The 19,900-nt window shown below is 22.7% G+C and overlaps 1 protein-coding gene across 1 annotated transcript; it reads left to right on the top strand.

Moving 5' to 3' along the window:
- The first annotated feature begins 1,184 nt into the window (after positions 1–1,184).
- On the top strand, positions 1,185–2,404 carry K444DRAFT_221860 (uncharacterized protein). Its single transcript, XM_024871149.1, has 4 exons — positions 1,185–1,369; positions 1,418–1,558; positions 1,613–1,723; positions 1,780–2,404. Exons 1-4 carry the CDS (start codon positions 1,352–1,354, stop codon positions 2,278–2,280), a joined length of 771 nt encoding a protein of 256 aa, XP_024727849.1. The 5' UTR covers positions 1,185–1,351; the 3' UTR covers positions 2,281–2,404.
- Positions 2,405–19,900: the final 17,496 nt, after the last annotated feature.

Genomic DNA, 19,900 nt, shown 5'->3' with positions numbered 1-19,900 from the left:
TTACTTGGAAATCGTTCCGTCCACCACTCACATACCACCCGGACAGCTTTACCAATTCCCTCGAAGATACGCCTGAATTGTACAAGTATGCAGTCTTGGGCAAACGTCCAATGCCTTTGTCGCTCGATGAGAAGGTACTACATCGCCCAGACAAATTGAGACGAGATCGCAGGGACTTCGGGAAGGAAGATATTGAGGACATTTTCGCCGACAAAGGGGAGACAAAGAAACTTCTCTTTCTCTTTGACATCAAGGCTATTAGACATGAAAAGGACAACCAGGAATTTACTTGGGAAATCAAGGATCATCAATATAACGAATGGACAGAGTGCAAGGACGAAAAAAAAAGGCAGGAAAAAATCAAACATTCCAAGGACCTCCTTGTATGGGCGCTATATGACAATGTAAGCAATTCGATGTTGTCCTGATATTTATGTATTGATATATGCTGACCATTTACTCTTAGCTGGTCGACTAAGAAGTCCAGCATCGATTTCAGTAATAACAGCTCAGTACCCCATTGACATTCTATACTTGACTAACTTGTCAAACCAGCACCGTGATCCCCTTGCGGCAGAAGGACACGCCAGTTAAAATACCGCAAAAGATTCTCGAGTTGTTGGTCTATGTGATACACCCCGAATCAGCCGCTTGTCTTGGCGATCACATACGCGACATTCTCAATTTCTCTCGATTCTCTTGCCAGACGGGAGATACGTGGGTCGCGAGCATTACTTTGAGAAGTTGGCAAGTGCATGATAAGGATGACATCGACAGAACTAAAAAAGAAATCGACACCGAAAAACAAAACTCCGCTGACGACTTTTACCTCCCAACGAATTTGAGGCAAGTCTGGGATCAGGTGAAGGAGGTCAATGAACGCACATTTTTCAAACCCGAGGTAGCGTCCATCGTTCTTTCAACAAACTCCTTTGGCGATTTCAGCAAATGCACCGTCGTGGCCGAGTTTATCAACCCCAAGAAAATGCGGCTTCTCGCAACAAAAGCCAGGAAAGTGTGGCAGAAGTTTATCCACCAGCCTCAGACGGCAAGATGCCTGGTCTTCTTTTTGCTACTGGGTAACATGTGTGAGGAGCTTACAGGACAGTATGAAGTTGCTATCAAAGCACTCTCTTCTCTCTTACCACTTGACGTGAGTCCAATATTTATCTCGATTGAAGTAATTTCGTACTGCGATTGAGCTGACCATCAATAGGGCACGTTCACGAAGACGGTAGATGACTACCCTCAGAAGTACGAACTCGGAGTCTGGACTTTGGACGCGCTTTACAAACTGCAGAACAGCCTAAATGCGACGGTCTCCAGCCTTCTCAAAGCAAAGGAAGAGCTCATGGCGCAGATTAAGGCTGTGAGTTTCTAAAGGTTCAATTCTATGGATACCAGCTAACCTCTACAGGGCCCGGGGCAGCGTAGTGTAAGACTTGAGGGGATGTGTCAGGATTACCTCTCAAAGTTTGAGGACAGCTTGGTACAGCTAACTGCTGTCAGTGTTCAACTAGATCGAAGGATCGAGTTGAATACACGCAACAAGGACGCCGTGAGCTTCAGATTATTATCTATTAAATGCAGTTGCTGACCAAAATGATACCAGACCTCTGATATTTTGACAATGAGAGACAGTCGTACGGGGATCTCTCAAAACGGAACAGTTCAGAGACTGACCTACTTAACCATCGGGTACTTACCTATAGCGTTGATGGCTGTGAGTTTACTTACTCAAATTATCAACACGAAATCACTACTTACATCTCATCGTAGGCAATATTTGCTATACCGAAGGAGCAGAACGTGCTTTACTTTCCCAGTATGGCTGACCACGGTCGCTCGTGGTTCATCGGCGCCATCTTCATAATTTCCTTCTTCACCTACACTCTGGCCGTCTACATCGGAGCCATCTTGAACTACATCGGAGCCGTCTTGAATATCGTTTTGAACCCCCTTCAAGCCTTCTTCCGATATCCACCGCCGCCGCCTGCTGGAGGGGAGAGTAAGAGGAAGAAGGCAGGCCCCAACAAAAACCCCCCGAATTTTTGGAGGGATAGCGGTATACAGTTCGTCTTCAGATGGATGCGCGATAATTGGCTAGTCGGTAATTTCAAGAAGAAAGACGGGGAAGCCCAAGAGATAGCAAAGGCGCCGACAGACCCGTTCGTGGCCGCGGAGCAAGGTGAAGGGACAGCCAGGTTCGGCAGTGGCAGCTCGGGCGACTCGGATGATGCGATGGCGAAGCAGCCTGAGGTTAAGGAAACTTCCGTATAGCGTTTGGTGTATATGCTGTTTATAGGATATTTTTATTTTGGGTTTTCGGAGGCGGTGATGGGCGTTCTTGGCTAAGTGTTCAATGGAGGGTGGGGGTGGGCGGTGTTTATATTTTATCTTTTGGATAGTTGTCTATTCGTTTCAATACGTATCGAATGACAAGTGTCGAGCCATGAAGCTAATGATAATCATGAGCGTATGAGATTCCTTCTCTTGCCCACCCAAGATGTTCTCGTTTGTTTCTACTTCAACGGCACGTGGTATTTTCTTCTTCGTCATACCTTCTCAACCTGGTAACCTGCTTCCAAAACAACTTCTCAATAGTTCCTCGCTCCGTACCGTCGGGGCAATTCAAAGCCAGCATCGTAAGGTACAACATAAATAACACCTCTATCACTCCACCTGTCTGATGCCGAACATAGCCGCTCATGCCCCGTAGTCATGTGCACAAACTACCTGGTTTGTGCACACCACTTCGTTCGTACACGCTATTTAGTTTGCACAAATTACTTGGTTTGCGCAAACTACCTACACCCTAGCTGGTGCTGGTCTCGTGGTCTCTAAGATGCTCTCGATACTTGGAACAAGATCTTCGTCTTTGCATAGTGATCTCCCGAGCTGTCGGTTCGAGAGACCAAAGCACAGCTTCTGAATGACCGCAGACACCCGATGCACCTTCCCTCGAATTAGTTGGGTTCTAATTTTGCTCCCTGCTCGATTCCTATAATTAGAATGGCATAAGGGAGTTAAATCGGACCCCCTGGATTAAGACGACCCTTCCATCTGCGCTTCGCCATGTTGAGAATTCAAAGCAAAAGTCACGTGCAATGGTTCTCAGACGACTGTCCATTTTGCAGTAATCTAAGGCCTATACTTATACATGTCCAAATGGCCCCTATTACCACTGAAAACCCATGTTTAGCTAAATGCCCTGCATAGCTAAACACCCTTGCATAGCTGAATGCCCCTGTATAGCTGAATGCCCCTGCATAGCTGAATTGCCACTAGTAGCCTTAGGCACCAATTGCCAACACGCCAGAAGATTTGGCACGTCACGTGATCCTGTTCCATTTCACTAAACTGGACCCGACTGCAGATTATGATGGAAGAAGTTGACAAGGATGGCAATGGGTCTTTTGATTGTACGTTCACACGCTATCGGTGCCGCGAGATGAGCTTATAAGAGGGGAAGGCCAACGCGGTTGTGTAGATGAGGAGCTTGTCAACTTTTTCTTGTCGAAGTGAAGACTTGAGTGGGAGTTGAGATTGCATCGTGGAAAAGTACAGATTTACGTTTCTACCGCTACAGAATACCTCCTGCTCTTTCGGGAACCTTTTCTCTTTTTCTTCATCTTTGTCGATTTCTCTCGGCAGCTCTGGCGACGACATATACCAGAGGCTACTCTTTTCCATCTTCCGCACGACTCTTGACGATCTTGTTGGGTTGACTCTCACTTGTCTTCTTATATATCTCGGAGGCTGCGTGGTTCCAGGAGGCGGTAGGGCAGTCCTCAGCAAGGCGGGCATCCAAGAAACACATTTTGACTCTTCCTCTTCAGACTTCCTTCTCAACACTGCGTTTTTGATTCTTGTTCCTACCCCTGCAAAGTGTATTATCCACCGGTAATATATCATCTACCCCTACTATTTCAATCGCGTCGCTTTCTGCATATATATTATTAATTGCGCGATCTAGAGAAGGCCTTGCATTCTCATCTAGTAGAACCTCAATATCGGTTATTTGCTGGGCCAACTATTGTGCCCTCTTCCGTAACTTAAACCAAAGCATCGCTCCAATAGCTGCCAGAAGCACTACCGCAGAAATAATAGCCATAATAGTCTTTCCCGGATTTCCCAAGAACTAGTTGTCACGGGCCAGGCCTTTGTGCAAAGAAGACTGGTGGTTCGATTAATTGAATAGAATTCTCTAAGGAGAAAAGAAAGAGAAAAACGGGGAGAAGCGGAACCGTATTCCCTGAAGTGTCCGAGCTTCCTGAGTAACGCGTAATTGCTCCGTTAACCCAAGGGGGCGTATCACATGACAAAGGCCCCGGCCTTTATTATATGACTTGGCGAAGGCTTCTAGCCGAGCATATAAATTAGGTCTCGACCCGTTATATTATCCCCTTTCTTATCCGTAAATACCGGCCCTGCAAGTATATAGGTAATATTTCTTTTTGCTAAATAACCTCTTCCCAAGCTTCTAATACTATAGTCTCCTTAAGTACAGAGTATAGTTCCTATATAAAGTATATATAACTCTTCCATTTTATAAATAGCTTTTTTAAGAGCCCCTAATTATGTTTTATATATTTCTTATTAAGGGTCCGTTTGATTTTATACTTTTTATTACTTATAAGTTATAATTATAATTATAAGTTATCTTAGAACTAGCTTAATAGCGGGTCTATTATAGCTAGCTAAAGAAGCTTACTATAAAATATATTATATATTTCTAGAGAAATATTAAGTCAAAAACTATAGCTCTTTACTATTTTAATTACTATATACTTAGTATATTTTATATTAAGCTTTTTAGTTAGCCTATTTATTTAAATATTCTAGAGATTAAGCCAAACTTTATCTCTAACTTTAAATTCCGGAGCCTAGTCTCTTTTCTAGTTTATTACTTCTTTTTAAAGTTATTAGGCCATTACTATTATAGCTTATATATAATATTATTTACTATTTAAATAAGTAATAGTTCTTTGCCTTTTTTATTAACTTTATCCTAAAGTTATATTAGCTTAATATAGTATTTATAAGATAGAAAGAATAGACTAATTTCTATAAATAAGGCATTCTAGTTATTAATTACTAGTTTAGTATATAGTAAAAGAATTACCTAATTTATTTAATTATAATTTATAAAAATATAGAAAAAGATTTCAATTATTTAATTTATTTTTTCTATAAACTTATTTATCTTAGAATAATATATTATAGATAGTTAATAAGTAATACCTAATAGTTTATATATCCTAGTTTATAGTATTTTTATAAATTACTTTTTTAATTAGAAATTATTATTCTTAAAAGCCTATATTAGTAATAATAAATTTTTATAAATTATTTTATTACTATTTTTACTATAATATTTACTATAGCCTCGAGTATTACTTTTTTCTCTAAATAGTTTATAATAACTATTATATTAATATATTCTTTATTTAATAAAAGTTTTATTATAAAATTAATTAAGATCTTTTATTAGATTTAATTTAGGATAAAAAAAGGCTTTAGAAATCTCTAATAATAATTTCTTTATATTTTATTTCTCTTATAAGTATTATAATTCTATATAAACTAATATATTTATTTTAATATATTTAGCTAGAAAAATTATTATATAAGAAGAATACTTATAATATTTCGTTTTAAGTAATTATATTAGATCGAGTTATAGGTCTATTAAATTAGCTTTATATAAAGCTTTTCTAAATTAGAAATCTATTATTATTTTCAGAAAAGAAGTTATTTTAATTAGAATAATAAGTATTTCTCTATTAATACTTTAATTTTTAAATTAGTTAGAAATATTTATTTTTCTTTTTATATTATTTTAATTATAGCCTAATATAGCTTGTTTTTCTCTTGGGTATTATACTAAAGCTTTTGTAATATATTTTAGATATTATCTTTTATTTATTATTTTATTTATTTATTACTATTATAACTCTTATTTTATTCTTGGCTTCTTAAACCCGATTTAGGAAAATCTTTTATTTTAAAAGAAATCCCGTTTTCTTTCTTCTATTTCTTTACTAATTTATATCTATAAGTTAGGCCTCTATATCCTACTAGTTTTCTGGCTAAATATTTCTTTTTTATTTTTGGTTTTTTAAGCCAGGCTTAGAAAACTAGATAGATTTCTTTTTAATCTGTTTTCTTACCTATATTAGTATTATAAGAGCTATATTTTTAGAGAGATTACTAAAAGTTTCTAGCTTTAATAATTATAATATCCTAGACTAATAATAGTTATTTTCTTTTTTATTAGGAAAATTCTATTCTTACCTTAAAAATATATTTATTTATTATTTTTCTCTAAAATATATAAGATTTTGAAATTATATTATAAAAGAATTAGAAACTATTTTATTTACTATTTAGTAAGTTTCTATATTATTATAAAATATATTAGATTTTTATAATTTATTTAAATTTTAAATTAATAAATATTTCTTAGTTTTATATTCTATTTCTTTAAATAATAAATAATAATAAATATTTCCTTATTATAAATCTTATAATTATATTTTATAGAATTATTTTTTTTTAAGAAAAAGATATAGAATTATAAAATTTTCTTTTTATTAACTTATATAAGAATATTATTTATATTTTATTTGGAAAAGTTTATTTCAAGAATTATTTCTTAGTTATAATTAAATTATACTAGTATTAGGGCCAAAATAATTTTTTTTAAGCTTTTGGAAAATAGCTTTTATTTTATTTATTTATAAGAATACTCGATTCTTATATATAAGATTAAATAATAGTTAAATAATCTCTAAAAACTCTCAAATAAAATATTAGTAAAAATTAGTAAATTTTAGAAAATTCCGTATATCTTTTACTAATTTCGGGACTTTCTAACTTAAAATAGCTTTAATCTTTATTAGATCTATATAAATATCTTTTTTAGCCTTTATAATAAACCTTAAATATTTTATTAATTTGATTTTAAATTCGTATTTATTAATATCTAGCTATAAATCTGCTTTTTAAAGTTATTAGAGAACTTTTTATATATATTTGCGGTATTCTTTTTTTAATTCTAATAAATAAACCAGAATATTATTTATATAAGCAAAATAGAACTTATTTAGGAAATTCCTAAAAATCTAATTAATATATTTCTGGAATATATTCGAGATATTTATTAGGCCAAAGAAAGTTACTAACTATTTATAAAGTCTATATTTTATATAAAAGACCGTTTTTTATTTATTTTCTTTAGTAATATAAATCTTATAAAAAGCTATTATAATATTAAGCTTTATAAACTATTTTGCTTTTTTAATATTCTAAAGAATTTTATAAATTAATAGAAGCAAATACTAGTTTTTCTTTATAAGCTTATTTAGGCCCTAGTAGTTTATATAAAATCGTAATTTCTTATTAGATTTCTATATAAAAAAATAGCTTATTTAAATAAATTCTTTATCTAATAGTTTTATAAGCGTTTTCTATAGTATTAGAAGCTCGTTTCGGGATATATTATATAGTATGCCCTATAGTATAATAGGTTCTTTTCTATTAACTTCTTTTAATTTAATTTAATAATTAATTTCTTAGCCTCAAATAAATAAAAACTTCTTTATTTTAACCGAGCAAAATACCTTTTAGAAACTCTTATACTATTCCGGAAGCTTTATATAAGAATTAGTTCTCTTTTTCCGGGCTAGAGCTTTTTAAATATTTACTAGACTAGTTAAGAAAACTTCTATATTTCTTTTTTTATTCTTTTTTATTAGATAAAAGAATAAAGCTACTAAAACTTATATAGAGTCTATTATTTATAGGCTAAGAGTTAGTAACCTACTTATTCTATTTTATATTAAGGTTTCTAATAAAAAAAATAGCTTTAATTTTAAATTATAGATTTATATATTCTATAAATAAAGCTATTATATATTTAAGATTATATCTAAATCAGAAATCTTAGAAATTATATAAAGAAAAATATAAGATTTATAATAGCTATTAATATTTATACTAAATATTATTATTTCTCTAATTATATCTAGTATTACTTTATTAAAAGCCTCTATTTATTTGAAAGCAATTAGTATATATTAGAGATTATATTAATTAGTAAAGCAAGAATTAATTATTTTATATAATATATATTTAGTATTAATAAAAATTTATATAAAATACTTTTTATTAACTATTATTAATATAAGAAAACAAGGCCTAATTATATTCTTTTAAAATTACTTTTAAATTTACTAATCTAACTTTATTTCTTTATATTTCTAATAGCGATTTTTATTAAAAGCTAGTCTTTTCCCGAATTAGATAAACTTAAGTTCTTTTTATTTCTATTACTATTTTTATTTAAGATATTAGTATTTTTTTCTCGAATTACTTTTATTTTTTTTAGAGCTATTTTTAATATTTTTATATTTTTAACTCTTATTTTTAGCTATTTCTTTTCTTTTCTTTTCCTTTATTTACTAGTTTAGAAAAAGAAACTCGAATATAACTTTATTTAATAATTATATATAAAATAATTATTTTAATTATACTAAAAATAAAGTTTTTTTCTTATTTACTAATTAATTTTATTCCGGAAAGCCTAATTAGAAGCGCTTTTTAATTACTATTTTATATTATTTATAATAGGCTTTTATTTTATTAGCTAAATAAATAAAGCAGCTCTAGATAGGAAAGGGCTTTTGGGCCTTTTATTTAACTAGTTCGGGTAATAGGCTTTTATATTTTTAATTTTAGCTAGCTAATTATTATTTATTTATAACTAGAAGTAATATTGCTTATATAACTCTTTTTCTTTTATTTCTATTATTTCTTTTATAAGCTTAGTTATAATAGTAGCTTTAAAATATTCTTTTTTAATTTTATTTTACTATTTTTATTTTTTTATTTCTAGAATTAAATAATGAAAATTACTTAAGAATTTGCCTAAAAAAATTAATTTTTACTAAATTTGATTTAATTTCTCTAGGGCCTTCTATTATTTTCGAGAGTTATAAAAGGCTAGATTTATTTATTTAAATAATTCTTTAATTATAAACTTCTCTTTTTTCCGGATATATTCTAGCTATAGATATATTCGGTTTATTATTTCTCTAGACAAGTATTCGAATTTATATTAAATTCTTTCTTTTTTCCTATTAATTACTTTTCTATTAATTTCTAGCTTTACCTATAAGAATTCTTTAAACTAGAAATATAGGACCAAGTTATTTCTATTAAACTTATTAGGGTTTAAAAAGCAGGCTTTTAGTTATTTTATAAAAGAGAATTAAGGAAATATATAAAATAAAAAAGATATTTATATTTATAAAAAATTCGGAATTATTATATATTTATTAATTAAATTAATTTATATAGCTAGAATTACTATCGAGTTTACTTATTATATAGCTAGCTCTAATAGCTATTAGAACTATATTATAAAAGCATCTTATAATTATTAAAGACTTTATTTATTATTTTGGCTTTATATAGCTATTTATTTGTCTAATTAATTATTACAAATATTACTCTTAAATTTTCATATAATAAAGAGATCTAATAGTTTTCTTTTTTTAAGCCAGGCTTAGAAAAACCTAAATAATTCCTGGTATTAACTAGTTAAGTTAGTATTCTAGCTTCTATATATAATTTCAGATACTTTTTATTACTAGCTTTTATATATTCTAAAATCTTATTAAGGTATTAGCTTTATAAATAGTTTTAAATAGAGTTTATTTCTAGTTTTATTTATTTCGAGCTTTATTTTCTATATATAAATTCAGGTATTTCTTATTTTTAGCTTTATATATATATTATTTTTAGTTAGTAAAAATAGAAAAGAAAGAATTCTAATATTATAGGCCAGGCCTTTATATAAAGAAAACTAGTAGTTTAATTAACTAAATAAAATTCTCTAAAAAGAAAAAAAAGAGGAAAATAAGAAAAAGCAGAACTATATTTCCTAAAATATTTAAGCTCTTTAAATAATATATAATTACTCTATTAACCTAAAAGAATATATTATATAATAAAGGCCCTACCCTTTATTATATAACTTAATAAAGGCTTTTAGCTAAATATATAAATTGAGTCTTAATTCATTATAATTTCCTATTATATTTAATTAAATTTTATTATAATTATAGCCTTTTTTTATTTAGTTTTAGTCTTATAAATCTCTAGTAAATGCTTATAAATATTACCTTATCTAAGAATACTTTTAATTAAATTATAAGCTATTATATAGCTAATTTATAAATTAATTATATTTATAAGATATTACTAGTAATTATAATATAAGTCTAGTTAAATATAAATTAGTATTCTTGTTTTTAGATAATTATAATAGTAATTATAAATAATTTATAAACTATTTACTTTTATTTATAAGACCCGAATAGTACTAGTAAAATGTTTTTTTTTATAAAACCTTTTATTATTATTATTATAGCTAAGGTAAAGTAGTTTTATATATAATATTAATAAATATTATAGCTCTTTTTTTTCCGGATAAATATATATCTTATTTCTAATTTCGGATTCTATTTAAGCTTAATAAATTATTTATAAATATACTTACTAAAACAAGCTAGCTCGAAACTCTTTTATAATTTATAGATCTAATTATCTGAAATAAGATATTTATATAATATAAATACTATTTTAAGGTAATATATTAGCTAATAATTAATTTATAATTAATAATAAATAATTCTTTTTTAAAGAAATACTTGTAATTTTTAAAGAAAACTTTATTTAGATTTTACTAGTAGTTTTATAGAATTTATAAGCTAATATAATATAGGCTTATTTATAGTAAATATAAATCTAATTATAATTTTATTAATTATTATTATAGATTAATATACGGGTTTATAATAAACTAGATTAGTAGTTTTTTATATAACTTGTTTTTAAATAAATAGATTATATTCTCGCCTTTTATTTCATATATCTAGTTAGTTATAGACCTAATTAATTATATTTATTTATAAGAATAACTTTTATAGGCCTCATATAATTACTAGATCTTTAATAAATAAGTAATTCTAATAATCCTAAATAATATAGTCTATAAGCTTAACTAAATAATTCTAGATATAATTCCTAGCTAGAAATAGATATATTTTATAATAAATTTAATTAATATAAATAAAACAAATCCTAAAATTACTAAATTATTTCTAGAAATCTTATAAAATATCTATTTACTAGATTTACTTCTTTCTAAGCTATAATTCAAGATTAGTATATTCGTAATATTTTTATAAACTCTCTATTTATAGAAAGGGCTTTATAATAGATTATAGATATTAATTTATAACTTTAGGAGATTTTTAATTCGGGTATAATTACTAGATAATAACTTTAATAACTAATTACAGATAATTTTACGAATTAAGCTCTAGTTTATAAATTAGTAATTATTTTTTATACTTTTCTATAAGTAGTTTCTATTTGCTTTATTCTTTATAATAATTATTAATAAGTTATAAAGCTAGTTATTTAAAGTAATAAAAGTAAATTTATAATTACTAGTTTTTTTTATAGCTAGTTTAATATAGTAGCCTTATAAGTTATTTTATAAATAGGGCTTTATATTCTTTTATTTCCTAATATAGATTCTAGAAATATTATAAGGTCTTATTTAGTTTTTAATTTATTTATAAATAATTTTATATATTTATAAGCTATTTTCCTTTTTATATTATTTATAAAAAGTCTATAAAAAGTTTATATTTAATTTATATACTTAGCTAAAAGTCTTTACTAAATTATATAATTTTAGCTAAAGCCTTTATTATATAATATATTTCCTTTATTTTCAAACTTATTTGAAATAAGTTTAGAATAAAATTATTAATTAGCCCCGGAGCTTATATAAGGCGGCCAATTAATAATTTTAATAAAGCAGCCCTAAACTCGTATTATATATAGCCAAGTTCAAATTATATTATATAATCTAGTTTTAAATAATATTAGTAATAATATTTAAATATTATAAATACTTATATTAATAAAGACTATTATTTTCTTTTTAAGCTATTATAAATAAACTTATAGTTAATAATATTTATTATCTTATATTAAAAATAATAGCTAGTTAATATTTCTTTAAAGTTTATTATAAGCCCGAACTAGTTAAAGTAATACTTAAACTAGAAATATAAGAAAGCTATTTTCTTATTTTAATAAAAAATTAATATTTTAAACTTCTTTTATTTCTAATATAATAATATATATAAAACCGGGCTTTAGATCTTATATTTAAAGATTTGCCTAAAAATAATATAGCTTAATATTTTAAAAATACTATTTATAAGAATAAGAAATATAAGATATATAATAAAATAAAAAAAATAAAAAAATTATATTATAAATATTTATTAATTTAATCTTAAAATATATATTTAAGGTAATTAGTTAATTTATAGCTTGAAATATCTTTTATATTCTTTATAATAAATTATAACTTTTATAATAAATATATTTTATTCTTTATTATTAAAATTATATATAATTAATAAATATATATTTTTATAATAAATTATATTAATAAGATAATAAAATAAATTAGTAAGTTATAAAACCAATTTCTATTTCTTTTATAAGATTTAAAAAAGCCTCTTTTAAATAAGAGCTTCTAATAATATATATATATTTAGTAATTTATAAGCTTAAGCTTATAATATAAATAGTAATATAATTATAATACTCGAGATTTATTATATATTCTTTAATTATATATAACTTTATATATATTATAACTATATTTCTTTTTAGAATCTTTTTTAGAATCTTATTTCTAAAATTTATTAATATATTTTAGTAAAATAATTAATTAATTATATATTTAATTAAAATAAACTTCTAATATTTTAAGAAGTAATTTTATTAATATAATCTAAATAATAAATATAAAAATTATTTAATTAAATTAGAACTAAATAAGTAAAAAGAAATAATAATTATATTTCAAATATAAAAACTAGTTAATAATTATAATTTTATTTAGAAATTAAATATTTTAATTACCTTAATTTAAAATACTAAGATATTATTTTATAAAATTAATATTATTTATTAAATCTTATATTAGAATAATCTGAATAGCTTTATAAAAAGAATTTAATAAACTATTTATATAAGAAACTCATATAAATATTTCTGAGATTCTAGAGATTATTTATAGATTTCTAAAAGTATATATTAATTTTTAATTAGAACTAATATAAAGACTAATAATTAATTTAAATAGTATTTTATTTTTATAAAAGAACCTCTTTATATTATTATATACTCTTTTCTTTTCTAATAATTATATATATAATAACTTTTTTTATTTTTACTTTTTAGCTTCTTTTTTTGCCTTTTTTTAAGTCTTTTTTAAATGTTTTTTAATTAATTCTATAATATTTAGCTTTATTATTTATTCTTATAATAAATATAAAAATAATCTTATAATTTCTTTTTTATTATTAATAAATACTTGAAATATTTCAAGTATTTCCTTATTAATTTCTTTATTTTATATATTATAATAATAGTTAGTCTCTTTTTCTAATTACTTTATTTATAGTTAGAGAAACTAAATATCCTATAAAATTGAATATTTTATTAGAGAAAATCCGAGTCTAGTAAAATATATCTAAAAATACAACTTTTTATTATATATTTGGCTTCCTTTATTATAATTAATATCCTATATTCTATCTAATATATCCGGAATCTCTTTTATTAATTCGTCTTATATTAGATAATTCTTTCTTAATTACTATTATTACTTATATAAAACCAAGTCTAATTATAATCGAGTCTTTAATACTATATATCTCTAGGCTATAAAGAATTCTTTAGAAATCTTGGCTTTATTTACTAGGATATATTATATTAAGAAAGAGATATTAAAGAAAGTAATATTATAATTTAAGAATAAGAAGCAAAATGCAAATAATATATATAATTTATATAATAGAAATAGTAAAATCCTAAATGAGATATAAAAGAAAGTAATTAGATAATACTATTATATATAATAAAAATAAGGACTTGAAATAATATATAATATAATACTTTTAGTTATTACTTTTCTTTATTCTATATATTTTTAGCTTCTTTGCCTTAAATTTAACTAATTATTATTAGAAATAAAATTCTTTCTAATAACTTCTTTTAAGATAATAATTTATTTACTAGTTATATAATTATAAGATTCTTTATATAATTAAAACAAAGCTAATTACTTATATATAACTTTATTCCTATACCGAAATAGAAATTAAATAATAATTTAATAATTATTATATTACTTTCTATAAATATAAAATTATAAAAACTAAAAATATTATTAATATAAATAAATTAGAAGCTTGAATTAAATATTCTAATAAGAAATATATTATAATACTATTAGATATTAGGGAAATATATATAATAAGCCCTGAGAATTAAAGGTCTATAACTATTATTAAGGCTATTCGGGTAAATAAAAGTAATTATTTTTCTTTTTTCATTATTATTTCTAAATAGAAAATTATAGAAAATTGGATTATACTAAAGCTTATTAGATAAGAGAAAATAGCTACTATACTAACTAGTTATACTAATAATAAAATAGCTCTATTATATTTTAATTACTTAATTTAATATATTTATACGGGACTAAATAAATTATAGAAAATACTTCTTTTTAATAATTACGAGTTTTATAATATAGACGAATTTTAATTAAAGGCGAGATTTAATAATATTTATCTATTTTATTATTTATCTTATTTAATATATATCTTATAATCTTTTAATATTAGTATTTTTTATTTCTAGAAATACTATTATAAGCTTATAATTTAATTTATATTTAAAGGCCTCAATTTTAAATACTTTATTATTTCTTTTTTTTTTAAAGATTTAATTTCTATTTATTAATAAATCTTCTAATATAATATAATTATTAATTCTTTTAAAGATACTAGTATATAGCTTATAAATTATAAAGCTAGTATTAAAAAGGTCCGTTTTTATAATAAGAAAAAAAGATTAATTAATAAAATTAAAAAAAAGAATAATAAAATTAAACTTTCTATTTTATTTTTATTTAGACTTTTAGATATATAAGATATAGCCTCAAAGATTTATAAGTTTAGTAATTATAATCCTATAAAGTTTTTAGATAATTCTCGTTTAATTTTTAAGGAAACTATAAAAGCTATTAATATTTATTTTTAAAAGGCTTATTTAATATTCTTTAAATATAGCTATTTATAAGCTAAGCTTTTTATTAAAAATAAGTATAAGAATAACTCTAGATAAAGTATTTATAAAAAAGGAAATATACTATTAATTAATAAGTTTAGATTTAAGATTAAAAAACATAATTTAAAAGAGGTATTTAAGAACTTTTAGAAAGCGAGAAAGAAGCTTATTTAAATCAAGAATAAGGCTAGAAAGAACTTACTAAAGCGAGGTATTTAAGCTAAAAAGAATAATAAAATAAGGCTTTTTTAATTTAAAAAATATCGGGAAATAAATAAGCTTTTATTATTAGAGAATCTAGCTCTAATTTAAGAATCTAATAAAGCTCTAATTATAAAAGAAGAATTATTAATAATAAATAAAGAATATCCGGGCTTAGTTTTACTAATTATAGAATTTAAGAAACTAATTCCTTCTAAGAAGCTAGTTTAAGAAAATAAAAAGAAATCTAATAAGGAAATAATAATTTCTATATAAAGTATTATAGTTTAGGAAGATATAAAAGTACTAGAATATAAGAATTTAAGCTTTCTTTTTCCGATATATAATAATTTTAATATAGAAAGCTATATAGGATTAGTTAATTTAATATAGAAAAATACTAATTTTATAATACTAGAATAATTATAAGAATTAATATATTAGTTAATAAAGAATAATTCAATTATATTACTAAAGTATATAGATTTTAATATTTATAGACTAAAATAATATATCTAATAAAAGCTAATAAAATATTTGGTTTTATAGAATACTTGGTTTTTCTAATTATAAATAAAGTAAATAGAAAAGAGAAACTAATTATTATCTAGTAAAAAGAATTATAATTATTATAATAAGGGTTTTAAATTTTATATATTAGTAAATTCTTTAGCTTTAATATTTATTAAAGCTAATATAATTTCAAATTTCTTATTACTTATTAGAAAATTATTAATTTTAAGAAAATACTATTATAACTTTTAAGAAATTACTTAAAATATAGCCTAAATAATATTATACTAATATAAATAATACTATTAATTAGGTTTTCGAAAACTAAAGAAATCTAATAAGTTTCGGAATTTTTATTTTTATTTTAATAAAGCTAATAAAAATATTACTTAAATTAATATTCTAAAAATAAGTTTTTCTAATATATTTAGATATTTACTAATTCCTTAAAGAAATATTATAAAATTTATTTTTAAAGTATTAATTTTATTATTAAGATTTTTAAATAAACTATTAGTAATATTTTAAATACTAATAATATAATACTTATAATTATTCGAGATTTCATTTTAGAAATTCGGGCTTTTTATAAAATATATATAATAATTATAAATTTTTTATTTATTTCTTTTAATATCTTTAATCCTAATATTATTATAATATAATTATATTTTATTAAAAAATAAGCAAATTTTGAAAAGTTTTATCTAATTCTTTATTAAGTTCTAAATAAGACTAGTATTTAGTATTTTTATTTTACAAATTTGGAATTTATAAGAATTAAAGTTTATTTATTTAAAATATTTATAGCTAGTTTATTTATAATAAATCTTTTTCTAATAATTTAATTGTAATTTTTATAAGCCTTAATAAAATTCTAAAAAACCTTTATAAATAATAAAAATTCAAGAGAAAAGTATTTCTATTATTATTTTATATCTTTTTTTAGTTATTTAAATTTTTTCTTTCTTTTAAATAGCCTTTTTTTTAATAGTCTAGAATTCTTTTTAATTTTAAAAAGTTTTTAAAAAATAATTTTGAATTTCAAATTATAATTTTAATTATATAATTTTAGAAATTTCTTAAAATTAGAAAAAGTAGAAAAAGTAAATAATTAGATATTATAATTTTTAGACCAGGCTTTTTATTTAATTAAATATTATTATTTCTTATTTTTATTATTTTATTAATAATTAATAATAGCTTCTATTTCTTATTTTTATTCTTTAATATTATTTATTAATTCCGGAAATTCTTTAGAGAAATATAAAAAGTTAAATATAAATAATTATATATATTTAATAGTTCTAATTTATATATTAAATTACTAATATATTTAAAGATTTTAAATAGAATTATAAATTTTAATTTAAGTTTTCTTATTAATAATATTATTTAGGTTTCTTTAAAATAGTATTTAGCTAATTAATATTTATTATAATAGGTTTTCTAATTATTTTATATATAATACTATAAATTCTTAAATTTTTTTAATTTTATTTTAAAGGTTTTTAGCCTCTTATATATAACTAATATTTTTGTTATAATTATATTTTTAGGATTTTATAAAAGTTAAAAATAATATTTATAATATATATAAAAAGATATATTATATAAAATTTAATATTTTAAATTATTATATATAAATTTTATAAATAAAATAGCTTTTTGAACTAGTTATTTTTTTAAGTATTATAATAATATTTTAGATAATATTTTAGATAATATTTTGGGGCCTAGTTTTATTTTTTTATTTAATTATTTATCTAAAAATAATAAGCTATATTTAAATATTATTTATATATTTATTAGTATAGCTATTTCTTTAGAAATTATATATATAATTACGGGATATAAGATACGAGATATAAATAATAGGATATAGAATACGGGATATAGTTATATAATCTTATATTTTATAAATAATTTAACTAGTAAACTAGACTTTATTAGGCTTAGCAGATTTAGGAATTATATATTAATACTATAATACTATATTTCCTACTTCTAGAAATAATAACTTTATTAATCTTATATAAATAGTATTTCGCGTTTATATAATAATATTATATATTACTAGTAAACTAATACTAATTAGTTTATATATATAGATTAGAAAATAAAATCTTTTAAGCTAAAGAAATATCTAATAGCCTATAGTAAAATTAAACTAATTTATATTAAAGAAAAGAATTATTTATTAACTCTATAAAAAAGCATCCGGTAATCTAAATAAGAAAATAGCTAGCTTTTATTAAAAACTAATAACTATTTTATTAAAAGAGGAAATTATTTATTAATTTTATAAAAAAGTATCTAATAGCCTAAAAGAAAAAGATTCTAGTTCTTATTAATTAATAAGTAATTAGCTATTTAACTATTTATTTATTTAATTATTTACTATTCTTTAAAACTAACTTCTTTTAGCCCTAAAACTACTTTTTTAGAAATTATTTTTTCTATTTATATAATACCTATATTTATAGAATTCTCTTTCTAGAATATATATTATATATATACTCTTAAAGCTCTTTAAAGCTTTAGATTCTCTCGGAATTATATTACTTTCTAAATTTCTTATTATAAACGAAATATTTAAAAATAAAATATTTACTTTAATATTCTTAATATTTCTAAATATCTGAATATTTAATATCTAAACCAGATATCTAAACTAGATATCTAGTATTTAAACCAAATATCTAAACCAGGTATCTAAATTAGGTATCTGGTATCTCTATTAGATATCTGAATATCTAGATATTTTTATTACTAAACTCTTTCTATAAACTTATTATGAATTATCTTATTTTTAAACTTCTTTTATTATAAACTATATATATATTAAGAAGAGCTTGGCCCTAAAGATTTAATATAACGGAATTATAAAATAAATACATATAAATAAAGAAATAGAAAAGTAATATTAATCTTATTACCTATAATAATAAAAAGTTCTAAACTATCTTAATACTAAACTATTTTAATATAAGATAAAGGAATTAACTAATAATAATCTCTAGGAATTATTTAAGAATAATTTTAGTAATTTCGACCTTAAAATACTTAATTAACTAGATTAATATATATTATATTAATTACGAGCTATTTTATAATATAGTAGTATTTATATTAAATAAAATAATAAGAGATTTACTATTATATATTTCTTAATAATAGTATTATAAGAAATTAATATATTAAACTAATTATTACTTATATTTCTTTATTACTTATATTTCTTTATTACTTATATTTCTTTATTACTTATATTTCTTTATTACTTATATTTCTTTATTACTTATTTCTTTATTACTTAGAATTACTTCTACTTAATACTAAACTATAAAGAAATTAGTAATAACGGATTTCTGGTTTACTTCTATTATCTCTAAATATCTTTTTTTACTAGCTCTTTTTACTATAAAACTAACTTAGAGAAATAATAAAGATATAAATTGAAATATTAGAAATATAATAGAAATTAATAGGTAGTTTTATTTTAAAATCTTACTATTTTCTTTAATATTTACTAATATATAAAGGTTTTAATAAGAGGTATTAGTACAAGCTTTCCTTATTATATTTAATAGGAACTAGTATTAAGAATTACTTTATACTTTTATAATAATTGCTTCTCTTATTAATTTATATTTAAAAAGCCTTTATATAAGTATTTATAGCTTTTTAAAAGCTCTAGTTTTCTATTATTAAAACTTAGATAAGTTAAACTATTACATAGATTTATAATAGTATTTTTAATATCTAAAAAATAAATTTAAACTCGTCTTAATTACTAATTAATAACCTATATAAAACTAGCTTATTCTGTTTTATAAAATATCCGATTCTGTAGGTGTGAATAAGATTATTACTTGTTTATTAAGATATACCTAGTATATAATATAAATCTCGCGATTCTTCTTCCTAATTTTTAGCTAATTTA

The sequence above is a fragment of the Hyaloscypha bicolor genome (genome assembly GCF_002865645.1).
Source record: "Hyaloscypha bicolor E unplaced genomic scaffold K444scaffold_182, whole genome shotgun sequence".
Taxonomy (NCBI): Eukaryota; Fungi; Ascomycota; class Leotiomycetes; order Helotiales; family Hyaloscyphaceae; genus Hyaloscypha; species Hyaloscypha bicolor.
The sequence above is the reverse complement of the archived record's forward strand: the minus strand, read 5'-3'. Positions and strand labels throughout refer to the sequence as shown.